This window comes from Brassica oleracea, chromosome C7 (genome assembly GCF_000695525.1).
Source record: "Brassica oleracea var. oleracea cultivar TO1000 chromosome C7, BOL, whole genome shotgun sequence".
NCBI lineage: Eukaryota > Viridiplantae > Streptophyta > Magnoliopsida > Brassicales > Brassicaceae > Brassica > Brassica oleracea.
The window spans coordinates 45,056,415-45,072,227 of record NC_027754.1 but is presented as its reverse complement, the minus strand read 5'-3'; the positions used below and the strand labels follow the sequence as shown (position 1 = coordinate 45,072,227).

The 15,813-nt window shown below is 31.6% G+C and overlaps 1 protein-coding gene across 1 annotated transcript; it reads left to right on the top strand.

Moving 5' to 3' along the window:
- The first annotated feature begins 6,561 nt into the window (after positions 1 to 6,561).
- LOC106302185 (probable polyamine oxidase 5) lies at positions 6,562 to 8,463 on the top strand. The gene has a single exon (XM_013738723.1). The coding sequence runs from the start codon at positions 6,611 to 6,613 to the stop codon at positions 8,354 to 8,356; it is 1,746 nt and encodes a 581-aa protein (XP_013594177.1). The 5' UTR covers positions 6,562 to 6,610; the 3' UTR covers positions 8,357 to 8,463.
- Positions 8,464 to 15,813: the final 7,350 nt, after the last annotated feature.

Genomic DNA, 15,813 nt, shown 5'->3' with positions numbered 1-15,813 from the left:
TAACCTTCGAGTGTGTCATAGGGCTGGGCAAAAAAATATTTGCCGAAACCGAAAATCTGAACCGAATCTGATCCGATAAAAATGAATCCGAACCGATTCGAACCCGGTATAAATACCGAATGGATCTTGTTTTATGGTATTTTGGATTATGGGTATTATCCGAACCGAACCCGAACCTAAATGGATATCCGATAGAACCCGAAACATTCAAAATTCCCAAAAATAACTTGTACCAAACATGATCTCAATTCCTAATATGTATTCAAAATATATTGAATATCAAAAATAATTATCTATTATATGAAGATTGATGGTTGAAGATGGCGGTTGAAGGTTGAAGTTTTTAGATTTTGGTTTTGTTTTCATTGAATAATGTTTTTTATTTCATGAGAACTTGGTTTTCGTTTTATGCTTTCATTTATTTGGTTTTCTTTCGATCAATAACTATGTTTACCTTTCATTTGATTTTGAATGATCACATTTGATGTTCCTTTCTTTTTTTTGAACCGATTTTATTTATGTTTTGGTTACAAAATAGGTACAAATCAAGTATTTTAAAACCGAAGAACCGATTTTACTTATTTTTTTGTTACGAAGTAGATATAAATCAGGTACATTTAAACCTAAGAACCGATTGGGACCCGAACCCAAAAGTACATCGGGTTGTACCGGTTCTTTGAAGATTTACTAACCCCGACCCGAACCTGATAGAACCCGAACCGGTCCCGAACCGAATTTTCATATAACCCGAATGGGGCTGATTTTGATAAACCCGAAAAACCGAAACCCGATTGGACTAAACCGAAACCCGATTGGGACCCCGAATGCCATGCCTATGCCTAGTGTGTCATTATCAAGCTTTGAAGCTCGGGGAAAAGTCCTTGAGTCACGGGAAATACCATAGTAGCTAGAGTTTTGGAGCTCAAGATTTTCACTATTCCTCCACCTACGTGATTATATATCTACACACACACTATGCATAGTGTCGACGTTCCAAATAGCAAGTGTCAATTTCGTATTTATCTATATCTTTCAGTATCTGTAAATTATTATATCTTTGTTTGAAAATATTGTTATTCTTAAAAAGTTAAAATTGTTTGCAAGATTGTAGACTAGCCTTTCTTTTGTAACACTTAGACTAGCCTTCTATATCACCACAAATCCATTTGATTTTCAGTTTTTCACTCATCTAATCTATTAAAACCTAAGTACAAATTTAAATTAACCCTTAATTCATCTTAATATTTACAGTTTGTGCCACTGAGCTAATAATAACTATTCATTTTAAACAATTATTTATTATTATCATAAAACAAATATCTGACGATTCCGTAATGGAAAAAACCACATGCATTTTCCTCTGGGACCTACATGTTTTATTCTTTGGCAAACATTATTGTTTATAAACCAATAACTACCCAATACATTTGGCCAGGTTAAACGCTTACTCCATCATCGAACAAACCTTTTTTTTTTTGAGAAAATCATCAAACAAATCTATTATTTAAAATCAACACTATCAAAGTCATTTGTGTATATATTTTAGTGAATAGTTTAGAATTTTATATCATGAACTTAGTACCCGTTTTGTGTTAGGATTTTACGTCATACACATTGACATACATGTTATATAATAATAATAATAATAAAAAACTGGTTATAAATGTGTAGAAAATACTATTCAACCATATACCACCGGCCTGAATTAGATAACACTAAGAAACTAAATTTTTTTTTCCTTGCATATGAAGTTATTAACAGAATTGATCCGAATATCTTTACTTTATTCGTTTAAAATTAGATAGATATGTTTTGCTATTATAACAATCTAAACTTAACAAATAGTGCAACCAATTCAAAACGAATCTTCCACAAATTAACAAACTGCAAATTATGAAAAATATGGAAAACAAATTCAAAAAACATATCTCTCCCGTATATTTTGTACTCATAATACAACATTTTCATAAAAAACCGGATCCAACACAGTATATTTACACATAACACGAACCAGTAACATAGTCTCAACAATAAGCTAAATAATGCAAGTTCAACCACTAAATTATTGTATTTTGAAATGTTATTTTATCTTCTAATGTAAAACAAACACCCGAGCGGACGCTCGGGTCAAATTCTAGTGTATATTACACGCTCACTTATTCAATAGCCATCTTGATAAAACTATCTTACAAAAATAATTAAAAAGCATATTTCCTGTTATATATTGATCATAGATCCTGTGAAAATCGCTTTTCTTCTGTTTGAACCTATGTATTTATGTCCACATATTTTCTTCAATTAATTTGAATACATATTTGTTCAAATGTATCGAATATATCGGGAGAGGCAATTAATGTTAATGCTATATATTAAAATTATAGTTTTGATTTTGTGTACGTCAAAGTAGGTCTGGGATTTTTATCCGAGATCCGGATTCGATCCGAGATTCGATCCGGATCCGATCCGAAAATCCAGATATTCGGATAGGCTGAATCCGAATCCGGATAATAAAATGTTGGATCCGTCACAGCCGGATCCGGATCCGGATATCTTGATTTTTTAGTCCGGATATCTGGATCCGTAAGTTTTATTAATAACTATTTCAAAAATAGTAATATCTATATATAAAAACTAACTTTATTTAATATATTTTCATTTTTATAATAGTATATGTAAATTTTATGTAAATTTTGTAATATTATACATAAAAATAATTAAAAACATTATATATTTTTTATTTTTAAATTATTTTTAATATTTTATATATACTATTATTATTATTTTATTTATTTTAAGGATCTAAATCCGGATCCGGATATCCGCCGGATATTACAATTTTTAGAAGGATATCCGACATCCGGATATCCGAGAACCCCGGATCCGGATAAGGATAATAAAATTATGGATCCGACGGATAAGGATCCGGATCCGGATACCTTAAAATTGTCCGGATATCCGATCCGTCCCAGGCCTACGTCAAAGTACATAGATATCACACACACAATAAATTTATATGTATTTGGTTAATAACTCAAAGTTGATTCTCGGAGAGGCAGAGTTTCTTCGGGACGTGCAAACTCATCATAACCGACAAAAGCCTTCGCAAATTTTTCTATGCTGTAATTCTGTTTTAAAAAAAAAAACTTTTTTTTGTTGTGATTCTGTTTTTTTTTTCACTTTTTCAGACAATTAATCAATGTTGGGTCGCAAAATTTATACCACTTGTTTATTATTGTGGATTTTACCTAGAAGCCGTGCATATCGTGTAGTTCGATATTTATGCATGAGTAGTTATAGTTATCAAGTCTTGATACTAAATATATACTTTCGCTTGCTGATAATGGGTCTTGCTATAATAATGGGTCATTTTATGATTTATATTAGGCCTGAGAATAAAATCCGGAACCTGAAATCCGAACCGAACTCGACCGAAAAATCCGACCCTTATCTGACCCGAAATGTAAAAATACCCGAACGGGTCTTATAGGGTGGTACAAAAAATATCTGAACCCGAACCCGAACGAATAACACGAAAAATCCGAAATTAATAGTCAATATAAATATTTTGAAATATATATAAGTATTCAATTATTAAATTCAGTATTTGTGGTAATATGATATATACTAATAAATATTAAAATTTTAATAAATGTTTTAAACACACAATTAGTTATAAATAAGTATTTTATAATGTGCTCATTGAAATAAAAAAGTCTACTCTATATAAGGCAATACATATTGTTTATAAATGATGTTTGTTTTCATGCTTGATTTAATATTTTATTGTTATTTATCAATTTTACGTGTGATAGATTAATTTTTATTTAATTTAGATGATTTTCTTTATGTTTTGCTTCAAAAATTTTGTTTTTTAATTCGAACCGAACCGATATAACCCGAATCCGTACGATATATGATTACTTTATGGGTTTTATGACGCAATACAATTTTGAACCGAACCCGAAGTGTTATTATCCGAACTCGGCCCGTACTAATAAATTTTAGTATGGAACCTAGGAGCGTAAACTCGAAAACCAGAAAACCCGAAAAACCCGATCCGAACGCCAACGGGTACCCGAATGCCCAGACTTAATTTATATACTATTAAGCAAGCGATATGATAGATTACGGATCTGCGCTACCTTTGATGAAGATCCATTTCTGTGTACAGTGCAAAAACTGTGATACAATTAATTTCAGCTAAATAAAGTAAGATACATATGTGCAACAATCTATACTATTAAAGCAAAATCCTATTGTCCTTTTTATCTTAACATGCCCTTTCTTTATTAACATTGCATGTTTCATTAAGGGCAATCAAGTAATATTAATAACACATCTATATTGGGCCCTTTTTTCGGATCCAACCCACTGTCCACATCAGATCTCTCTTGGGCCATTTGGGCCGATTAAGAAATCAGATCTAATTCTCACATTTTTTTTTTTCCTTTGGGCCATTGAGTCCAAGTTCAAATAATTTTTTTTCAACCATTCTTAATTTTTTTTCTTTTCTTAATATAATTTAAGCATTCATAAAAAAAAATTGATTTTTTCATTGAAAAGTATAAATCTTTATTAAAAGTATATAATTATTTTTATTAAAAATATTAACCACATAATAAAATTAATTTATCAGAGTTATACTAACTTAATTCATTAAAAAAATAAAGTTTAATTTTTAAACATAAATAGTCATTTAAAATAAAATACGATAAAGAAAGATAAAAAGTTTAAGTCTTTTATAAAATAAAACACAAATATATGAAATATGACATTTACTAAATATTTGTCAATTGAAAAAAAAAATAATAATAAATCCGCGCTTTGAAAGCGCGGATCAAAATCTAGTATCTCTATTAAAAAAAAAAAAGTTTGATCGATCTTAAAGGAAAATCTTCTTTTCAGAACCTTTCTTCATGAACATATTGGCGCTTAATTAAGGAATCAATTGTTCATCTTGTATTAGTGTTATGATGATTGCCTACAAGTTCAAAGGATAAAAAGTAAAGGAAAAGCATATTTAACATCTCTATATTTTCCACTATATATATATAACGTCGGTTCGATATCTTAAAAGTTTCATTCAACATCAAACAACAGTATTTAAGCGAAAACACAAGTAAACAGTTATTCTTCTAAGAAAAAGTTAACCTTGAAATGAAGTAGATGAGAATTATCAAGTTTGTAATGTCTTGATCGTTTTCCTAAGTTAATATCACATTTCTAGTTTTTTCATGATGCACTACCGAAAAAACTAAAATATATAGTGATCCGATATATATATTTCAATTTGTTTCAAATACAATATTTTGGAATATTATCAAGATATTTAATTTCAGTTACATGTTTATATGATTTTGTTATAGTGTTTATATGATAATACGAATCATATATTTTTGCTACGTTCAATTTAATTTTTTAAAACTACATTCTATGGAAACTATAGGTTTTAATGGTATAAATTAGTCAAATTAATGACTTTAGTTTTGTATCATATTTTCAGAATCTGAGACTGATTAGGCTGATTGTCACTATGACGTAGCTGCATGCATATACGCATGATGTAGCTATATGAGATATATACAATTATATTAAGATATATCTTAGAGTGATGACACAATGGTCAATTAGAAGTGGGCATCCAATTAAAGGTGGATCAGTAGCACTGACTCATAATTTGCATCTTGTGGGCCGTTCCTGCCATCTTCTTCCATACCTGTGACCTCACTCTTTCCAGAAATTATAATCTCTTTTAGTTTTATATTATCAAAATAAGTTTCATAAACAAAAATAAAAAAATTTTGGGTCAAAAAACAAAGGAGAACATCTCAAATTGTGCAGCGATACAGAAAAAGAAAGATATAACGTGTTGTTAGAAAGAAAAAAAAAAAAAGAAGACAGAGATGTATGTAAACACATCATGTATAAATAGCGAGACGTTGTTGGTACGTTTGGAGCATGTTGCACAACATGCAAATCCGTTCATCACCAATTCACTATTCACTTAAGTAAATGCTGCTAATATTTTGTGCTCACCTAATTCAAGGTGCATCTCTCGTAGACTAGATAGTAGTATAATCAAAAAAAGCTAATAAGGAATTAAGGATTCAAATAATAGTAGGTCGATAATCGATTAATATATCAGTGAGAGGATAGGTGAGCTCTGAGGTGAGTTGAAATCTAATTGACATGAATTTCTTTGGACATGAGGTTTTTGTGATACTGATACTAATAATTTTATATTTATTCTCATTTGAACAGTAATTAGTGGAAGCTGAAAAAAAAAACAGTACTTAGTGGATAACTAAACCTAGCTAGAGTATTAATCAGTAACGATCACTAATTTCCAAGGGCAGTTTCATAGAAAAAATTCATTACAAAAGATTTCAAAAAAATATTTAAAGACTACTATATTATATAATCGCCCTATTCTTTTTATAAAATATTTAAAGACTACACATTACATGATAACATATTCTGATACGTAACAATACTGTAGAATCGTATAACAATTTTAATATATTTACAAAACCAGCAAAATAATTAAAATGATAAAATCTTGTAACATAGTAAAATCTCTTTCGGACACAACACTCTGTCTCTCTTATAAATGTTCTGTCAAAGCAATCTATCTCCATTCATTCACCTCCTCCGCTCTCCTTCCTTTATCGTTTTTCATCGAAGCATACACACAACCCACAGAGAGACAACAATGACGAAAAAACCGAGAATCGTGATCATCGGAGCCGGAATGGCCGGTCTCACGGCGGCGAACAAGCTCTACACCCACTCCAACAACAACACCTTCGACCTCTCCGTCGTCGAAGGCGGGTCCAGAATCGGCGGGAGGATCAACACCTCTGAGTTCTCCTCCGAGAAGATAGAGATGGGCGCCACGTGGATACACGGCATCGGCGGAAGCCCCGTTTACAAAATCGCCGAGGAGGCTGGCTCCCTCGTCTCCGACGAGCCGTGGGAATGCATGGACTCCACCGTCGATAAAGCTAGGACCTTTGCTGAAGGCGGCTTCGAGGTTGACCCTTCCGTCGTCGAACCTATCTCGGGGCTGTTCAACGCTCTCATGGAGTTAGCTCAGAGGAAAAAGAAAATGAAAGAGATCACTCAAAACGACGTCGTTTCGGGATCGGGTGGTATTTACGGAAATGCCACTAGTGTTGGGTCGTTCTTTGCTCTCATGGAGTTAGCTCAGGGCAAAAAGAAAGAGATAGAGAAAGAGATCCCTCAAAACGACGTCGTTTCGTGTATTTACGAAAATGCCACTAGTGTTGGGTCGTTCTTGAAATCTGCTTTCGAGGCTTACCGGGACGCAACAGGCAATGGATCGCTCGAAGAAGCTATCTTTACGATGTTTAGCAACACGCAGAGGACGTACACGTCAGCAGATGATCTCTCGACGCTTGACTACGCGGCGGAGAGCGAGTACCAGATGTTTCCAGGGGAAGAGATCACTATAGCTAAAGGCTACGTGAGCGTGATTCACCACTTGGCCTCTGTACTTCCTCAAGGTGTTATCCAGCTGAACCGAACGGTCGCGAAGATCGAGTGGGAGAGTTGTGAAGAGTGTCCAGTGAAGCTGCATTTCTCAGATGGGTCTGTTGTGTTTGCAGATCATGTTATTGTTACTGTCTCCTTAGGTGTGCTTAAGGCAGGGATTGAGAGTGATGACGAATTGTTTAGTCCTCCTTTGCCTGAGTTCAAATCAGACGCTATCAAGAGGTTAGGCTACGGAGTTGTCAACAAGCTCTTCGTGGAAGTGTCTGAAAGGAACTTCCCGTCGTTGCAGCTTGTGTTTGACCGGGAGGATTCGGATTCTAAGTTCGTGAAAATACCGTGGTGGATGAGGAGAACCGCGACGATAGCACCAATCCACAGCAATTCGAAGGTCTTGCTTTCTTGGTTTGCAGGGAAAGAAGCTCTAGAGCTTGAGAAACTAACCGATGAGGAGATTATAGATGGTGTCTTGACCACTATCTCTTGCTTGACAGGCAAGCAAGTGAAAAATGGCTATGTGAATGGTTATGATGATGAAGTCTTGAGAATCACTAAGGTCTTGAAGAGCAAATGGGGAGGAGATCCTCTGTTCCGCGGCTCGTATTCTTATGTGGCGGTGGGGTCAAGTGGTGATGACCTAGACGCCTTGGCTGAGCCATTGCCAAAGATTAACAAGAAGGGTGGTGAGGGAAATTGTCATGATCAAACCAAGGTTCATGAGCTTCAAGTCATGTTTGCAGGGGAAGCAACACATAGAACGCATTATTCCACAACTCATGGTGCTTACTATAGTGGATTAAGGGAAGCCAATAGGCTTCTCAAGCATTACAAATGTGATTTTTGAGTGTTCATTTTAAGAATATGCTTTTTTGAGGGATCAATGTATTTAGAGAAGCTTAATTAGTTTTGTAAGATTTTTTTTTCTCTTAAATTACAAAAGTTATAAGCACCTACCACTACCAATGTAAAAAGAAAATGTCTTCGTCGATGAGTTCCAAATAGGGCTGTTCAATATGGTAAAACCGAACCGTACCGAACCGAACCGAAATAGATAATATGGTTTGGTTTTGGTATATACCATATAAACCGAATGGATATAATTTTATAAAAGCCGTAGGATTTGGATATGGTTTGGTATATAACCGATTAAACCGCATAAACCGAACAAAACCGACTAAAAGTAGAAACATGTAAATATGTATCTATTTTATAACAATACATGAATATCTATTTGTTATATAAGTTAAATTTGTGTTAATAACTATTACCATAATATTATAGTAATAAAGAACAATTTCTAAAACAATTGAACTATAGTTAAATAACAATACATCGCAATTCAGACATCTTATTTTTAAGTTTTTTTAATATTTTTGCTTTATTTTAGTATTCACTAAATTAATATGAAAATTATAAATTTGATAGAAAATAATTAATGGAAAATTTTCATAATTTTTTTCTTATCTATAAACAAACAGAGTTTCGTGTTCAAACGAAAAAGCATGACTTTAATGAACACTAAATATGGAAGAGTGAAAAAACTTTTCTTTCATGTTTTTGTTTTGTTTCATATTTTTATTTTCAAAATTTCAGGCTCTGATTTTAATTATAGATTTGATTATTTTATTTGATGGTAGAAGCATTTTTACTTTTTTGTTCATTTATTTGAACATGTAATATATTTTTAATAAATGACTGTGTTGACAATATGACTCTAAAATTCATTTTATATGATCTCAAACTAAATAATTATGTTTTTTGGTATAAAACCGAATAAACCAAAAACCGACGGTATATAAACCGAACCGAACCGAAGTAAATATGGATTTAGAATGGTAGTTATATTTTACTAACCGAAATACCGAAAACCAAAAAAAACCGAACCTAAACCGAACCGATATCCGGATTGAACACCCCTAGTTCCAAAGGACAAAGGATATTAGAGAAACAAAAAAAAAGTTAAAAAGAAAGCAAGATATGAAGATTTATAATGAAATTTGCATCTACCTTTGTTCCTCCCTAGTCTCTTTATTTGTTTTGAAATTTTCAATATTTTGAGTCTAAATGATTAAAATAAAAAATATTTTTAGATAAAAAATTATAAAAAATTGCTTGATTCTTTTAAGAAAATAAATGATTTGAAATGGAAGAGGAAAAGAACAAAAGAAAAAGCTTAGGTGCTCACTGCCTATAAATATATACAAACAAACCCTAAGAGATTCTTAAATTTTATTTTGTGTGGTGAGGCTTTGATGGACAGGATCCGGTGAACCCGCCTAGTTTCCAGCTTGCAAACCAATATTGTATGAGCAGTTTTACATTACATATGAGATCAAAAACACATATCAGTATCCGAGAATTAACGATCGTACCGCGAATTTGTTAATGAAACAATTGAGTCTACACTCTACAGTTTGATTTATATTAAAATGTGAGTGATGGAAATTAGTGTTGCATTGTTGCTTGGAACCACGACAAGTTCTATAACATAAATCTTAGATGAAAACATTGAGAAAATGGTATCATATGGGCAAGTTTTTCTATTTTTACACTAGGATTAATTGTCTTTATTATCACATACTATTATCATATACAATATTAATTATCATATATGCAGAAGTTGCAACATGGTCCTACAAAAGGGCATCAACATGTATTGAAAAGAAAAGAAAAAAATATAGAGAGGTGAATGGTCATGATCATCTTCATATTGGTTCCCGAATCAGTTGATTTGATTCAGTTATGTACAATGTGTAATGAACATGTGGTAGTGGTAGGGTTTGTCTAAACCAATTTGCTTTATATATGTATATCTTTAATATCAATTATTTCTTGTTCTTCTGATCTGGTTTTGTCATCCATACTCACATTAGAAAGATAATATCCCAATCAGTTTTACAATTTATTAATATGCTTTTAAACATTCATATCGTCTTTTTTTGGTCAAAAAACATTCATGTTGTCTAAGCAAAAAAGACGTGATGGAAGGGCTTATCTACTAAACAGATTCCATGGAGAAACTAAGCATATATACAACCATTAACATTCACATAACATACCGGGATCTCGATTGTGACATGCTGTGTCCAATTCAAAAAAACAAAAAAGAGACCAAACCCCATGTTTTTATAACAAAATATCAGCTACTCAAGTGGTCTTTAATTTTTATAGTATTACTATTACCTTACTATTATCTGACCTTTATTCACAAGGAGAGGACATGGTTTATTGATTTATAATATTTCATATTCTTATATCAGAAAAACCCCATAAAGTTTTTATTCAATCTCGGTCCTGTAAACTCACAAAGGAGATATTCATAACAAAGTTTATTCTGGTAGCTACATATTTTAAAGCAAAATCAGAACTAAACTAATAGTTCGTGTATAAACCATCAAATGAAATACAATGAAATAATGGCTCCTCAGTCTTGACATCAATCAACGAAACAAATCTAATCACTAAAATTCAAATTATATTGGAACACATATTGCTTTTGTGCACATATCATACTATCCCGGCATGGTTGGAGATGCATACGAAAAAGTTAAAACATAACAAAAGTACATGAGTTCTATGAGAATTTTGGTTATTTAAAGTATTTTATATTATTTTTTACATTTTTATCATTTTTGCTAGGACTCAGATTTTATTTTAATTATATTGGAAGTGAAAGAATAATTAACTTAAAAAATATATCAAAATTCACATCTTAATCATATCATCGTATAGTCCATAATCTATTTTGCGAAGTTATATTCTCGTTTCTTTTTTTTTTTTGTTAAAGGGTTTAATATTCTCGTTTCTTCATGAACTATAATTATGATTATGTCAATTCAAGATGGTCCATCATAATCAATAATTCTCATTTTCAATCATGCGAGAAGAAAACAATAACACAAGACTGGATTAACAAAATTTCGGTGTTTTTGGGAAAACAAATCTCATATGCTCCAAGATTGTCGGATCCTCATTCTCCGTGGTGTTATAATAATTTTACTACACGTAAATTTAAGATAATGATATGTTATATATATGTCCCGTTCACAACATAAATTGCTATCATTATTTATTGTGATTTTAAGTTTTCAGTAGTTTATATGATAGTGTTATTAAGATACTCATGTTTTAAACATGTTTACATTTCTGTATTTTTGGATATTTCTATTATTAGAATTATTAGTTACAAAAAAAAAAATTGGTTAGAAATGGATACCCATATTCTTTTCTTTTCTTTTGTGCAAAGTGTTATTTTAATTAATTAACCAATAACGAGATCCATATAAATGGAAAGTAAAGTGTCTTTTGCAATGGCACCATGCTACTGATTTCTTTTGGACAAAAACAAAAGTAGTTGAATTTTTTTTTGTTGGTAGATGAAAGATATCATAAAGGAAAAATTGGAAAAATGAGATATTTTGAACTTTTATTTGTCGCAATAGTATTTCTGATATTTTGTGCAATTCTGGACAACTTTTACCTTTTTTTTATGGGAAAAATAGTAAACTGAATTTTAAAAATGTTAAAAAATATGAAAACTATTGGAAATATAAGTATGAAAATATATATGTTTAAAAGTTTTTTTTTTAAGTGGAATTATATTTTATTTTATCTTCTAGCTACAGTTAGAATACTCATTCTGGTCATCTACTTAGTCTAGAAATCGGATACTAAGTTTTATACATAGATATATCTTGGATATACAACGTAAACTAGCCTTTCTTATATATTCTAACCAAGCTATATTTCGAAACGTTATAGTCAAGAAAGATGTCTTCAGTATACCTACAGCTTGATAACGACATATAGCCACAACGCAGTGATATACTTTATCTATATTATGTGTCATAACATGTTCTGTCTTTTACCTTATGTGGCGCTTAAGAAATAATGTGTTTCACATCTACTCTACTGTGTTCTGAGTTAGCTAGGATATATATTCTACGTGAAATCCGAATAAATATGGAAACTTCCATATTCGGTTAAAGATGTTTCCTAATCTAAACTAAATCTTCCCTAAATATCTCATAGAATATTTTCTCCTTCTCCCACGATTAAAACTACATTCAGTTACTTCAGTTCTTCTCCCAGCAGAATTCTTAACAACATTAGACCCTTTTCTTTTCATGAAGAACCTGGTACTCATGGTGAGACTAAGCGTTTGAAGACAATACCTGGTGTGTTGTAATTGGCACTGCACCAGGATGATCTATGAAGAATTGCTTGTCATCTCGAAGGTCTGCAAATACCAAATATATGACCATTAAAAACTCTGTTAAGAAAACTTAAAAAACTCTCCAGGAGCCACAAGATTTTCAGGAACCGAACCAGAGAATATTCAATCAAAACAATAGCAAAGGTAAGCTTAATCAGGAAGAAGGTAGGATTCTCCTCAAGACAAAATCGCCATTGAAAGGCTTTAAAAGCTTAGACGGAGAAGATCAGAGAATTAGAAAAATAATTAGGGTAATACCTTTTCTTGCTTTTTTAATTTTAAAAATAAAATAATTTATAATTAAACTAAATTATGTATTTAATTGAAAATTTAATTTGGTTAATCTGAGGGTATTATGGTATTAACATTAATATAAATCTTATTTCTCCAACTAACCAAGAAAAAATACTAGAAGGACAAACATAGGTCGAAAGTGTTCCTTTTATCCAATTTTCCCTATCATAAATGATCCTACGGAACTCTTTTGTCTGTGACTCTGAATTGATTGGTTTGGTTTGATTAGCTATTAAAAAGTTGTTGAAACCTAACTCCTAGCTCGATGAAGGGTAGATCTACTGCCAAAGCTTCTGTCATTAATGGTGATCAGATCTTAGTGTTGATTCGGTAAGTTGTAGTACAGATTCATCAAATCCAGAAATCTTAATTCTATTATTGGTTTTAATAATATCCGATCATACGTATATTTCTGATGTTTTTGTTCCAACATGTTTATTATATTGTTTGTATAGTCAATTCATAGAGAGCAATTCAACTGGACTCACTCTATTATTGTGAAACAATTTGATTTGCTTTCAATTGCTAAAGAAAACAAGAATGCCCCACTTCCTGTCTTTTTCCAAATTAGTAAAAATAGAATAAATAAACACTATATATATATATATAAATAGAATAAATAAACACTAAATATATATATATATATATATTAATTTTTAATTGAAAATCGAATGATATTGCTACCATACCAGTTTTTTTTCTTGTCAAGATCAATCCTCTTTTTTTTTACAAAAAAAAAAAGATTCATCCTCATTCAACAGCGAACCGGCCCGTTCGTCACTCTTGAAAAATTCAAAGATGTGTTAACATTATTTCTTCCTCAAGATAACTATACATTTTACCTATAAATGTTTTAATGAGTTTGTGTGTATAGCTTTAACGATTATGCATTATTTTGAACCACTAAGCAACAACTTTTATTAGAAACAATAAACAAGCATCGCATGTTAAAGTTAAAAAAGATACGGCATGTTACTTATCTTGGTAACCAGAAGTTAACCCTTAGGATCAATACACACAAGTGATTCACATTAAGTGTGTTTGTCACTACTTTATTTTATCAAATGTCCTTAAAACCTTCAGTGCCACATATAATAGCAAGAGTCTCGTTAACCCATCGTAAAATATAACGTTATTTTCACGTTTTCACTAATATACCTAGACACCTCTACATAGATCTTTATCGTCTAGGTATCAAGATGCTTCAAAGGTACTATAATCCCCCTGGTTTCTCAAACTTCTCTTCTCAAGTACAAATTTAATCAGTTATGTTGTAAATTGCTAATTTCACTGAATTTTTATGTGTAAATAATAATGTAAGCACCCTAAACAATAGTCATTTCAGAAAGAGGAAAAATGAAATGAATAATTTTAAGGGCGTTACGACGATATACGAGAGGAATGGAGAAAAAGACCCCGTACGACCTGCGGGAGTTGAAGGTTGCTGGCTTGGCTTGCCCGTGGGCCGTGGTATCCTGACGTCCCTCCCGCTACGGCTCGCTGTACGTTCCTAATTTGCCTGAGCTTTTTGACCGATTTGGTGGCAACATTTGAGTTGATGGAAAAAGAAAAGAGAAGTTGAATAGCATAAAAACATTAAATAAAATGAGCTAATCAGTGAATGAAGATGTTTCACCTAATATAATTTTTTCTCCATCTTCACAAAACCACAAATGAAAACATCAGATTATGACTAGTTACTTTTATTCTTCTCCAAAGATCATGATACATTTATAATCATTAGTAATCAACAAACTGAAAAAAATCATTTATAATTTGGAAAATTATAGTGAAAATCCAACAACCCATCAAAGAGTAACTTTTGTGTCTTTGCTTATCTGTCGATTTTTTACTGTATAACTTCTTACTTTTTTCAACAAAATCATTTTCTACAGCTGCAAGGATTCTCATTTTTATTGCTTTTTACAATATATTATTAACACTGATATTATAAAAACAATTTAATTATCTGAAATGTAACCAAAGTCCATACGAATGCTTTCATTGCTTTTTGTTTATCCCTAATCGGCTACGATGATGAACTTGGGATGATGTGTGAATTAAGTAAATTATCTCATTGATATTCAAAATTCTTTTGGTTGGTGCTCCTTTATAATGCTTTTGTGATTATTATGTTATGGAAAGTGGACCTGTTATTAAAGGACACAAACACATATACCCAAGATGTCCAGGAAAAAAATTGACAAATAAAAATAAGAAAGTAACGAAAAGAAGGTGTCAAGAACGAATCTAGGGACCTAGCTAACAATATGTGGTTTACTTTGTAGACTTTTTACTTGTTTTCTCAAAGTGAACTAAACTGATGCTTGAAACAAAGTGTTCAATATGTTTTGAAAAGAATTTATGGCCAAATGTGATTGTTTACATGACTTTCTTTGCCTTTGTATATGTCCCTTCACAAAAAATACAAAAGGTTAAAGTGTAGATTTCATTCTACGAATTTGAAATCAACTTGTCATGATAAGAATATAAATTTTCAATCCTTCATATTTATCATTCATTTTTTCTAGTTTTTTACTCCAATTAAATGAAAGAGAGCTAAAAAGTTGTGTACTTTTAAAATAGAAGCATCATCTGCATATCAGAGATTCTTCCAATCTAACCGGTTTTACCTACAATCTTAACATTAAACTTTATTCACTAGATTTATGGTCGTAATCATGAGATGGACACACCAAGTCCAGTTTATTCTCAGGTTGTGACTAGTGAATACATGGGTTAGAGCTATAGGACAACATACAAATCACTATCATTTACCAACAAACACAATT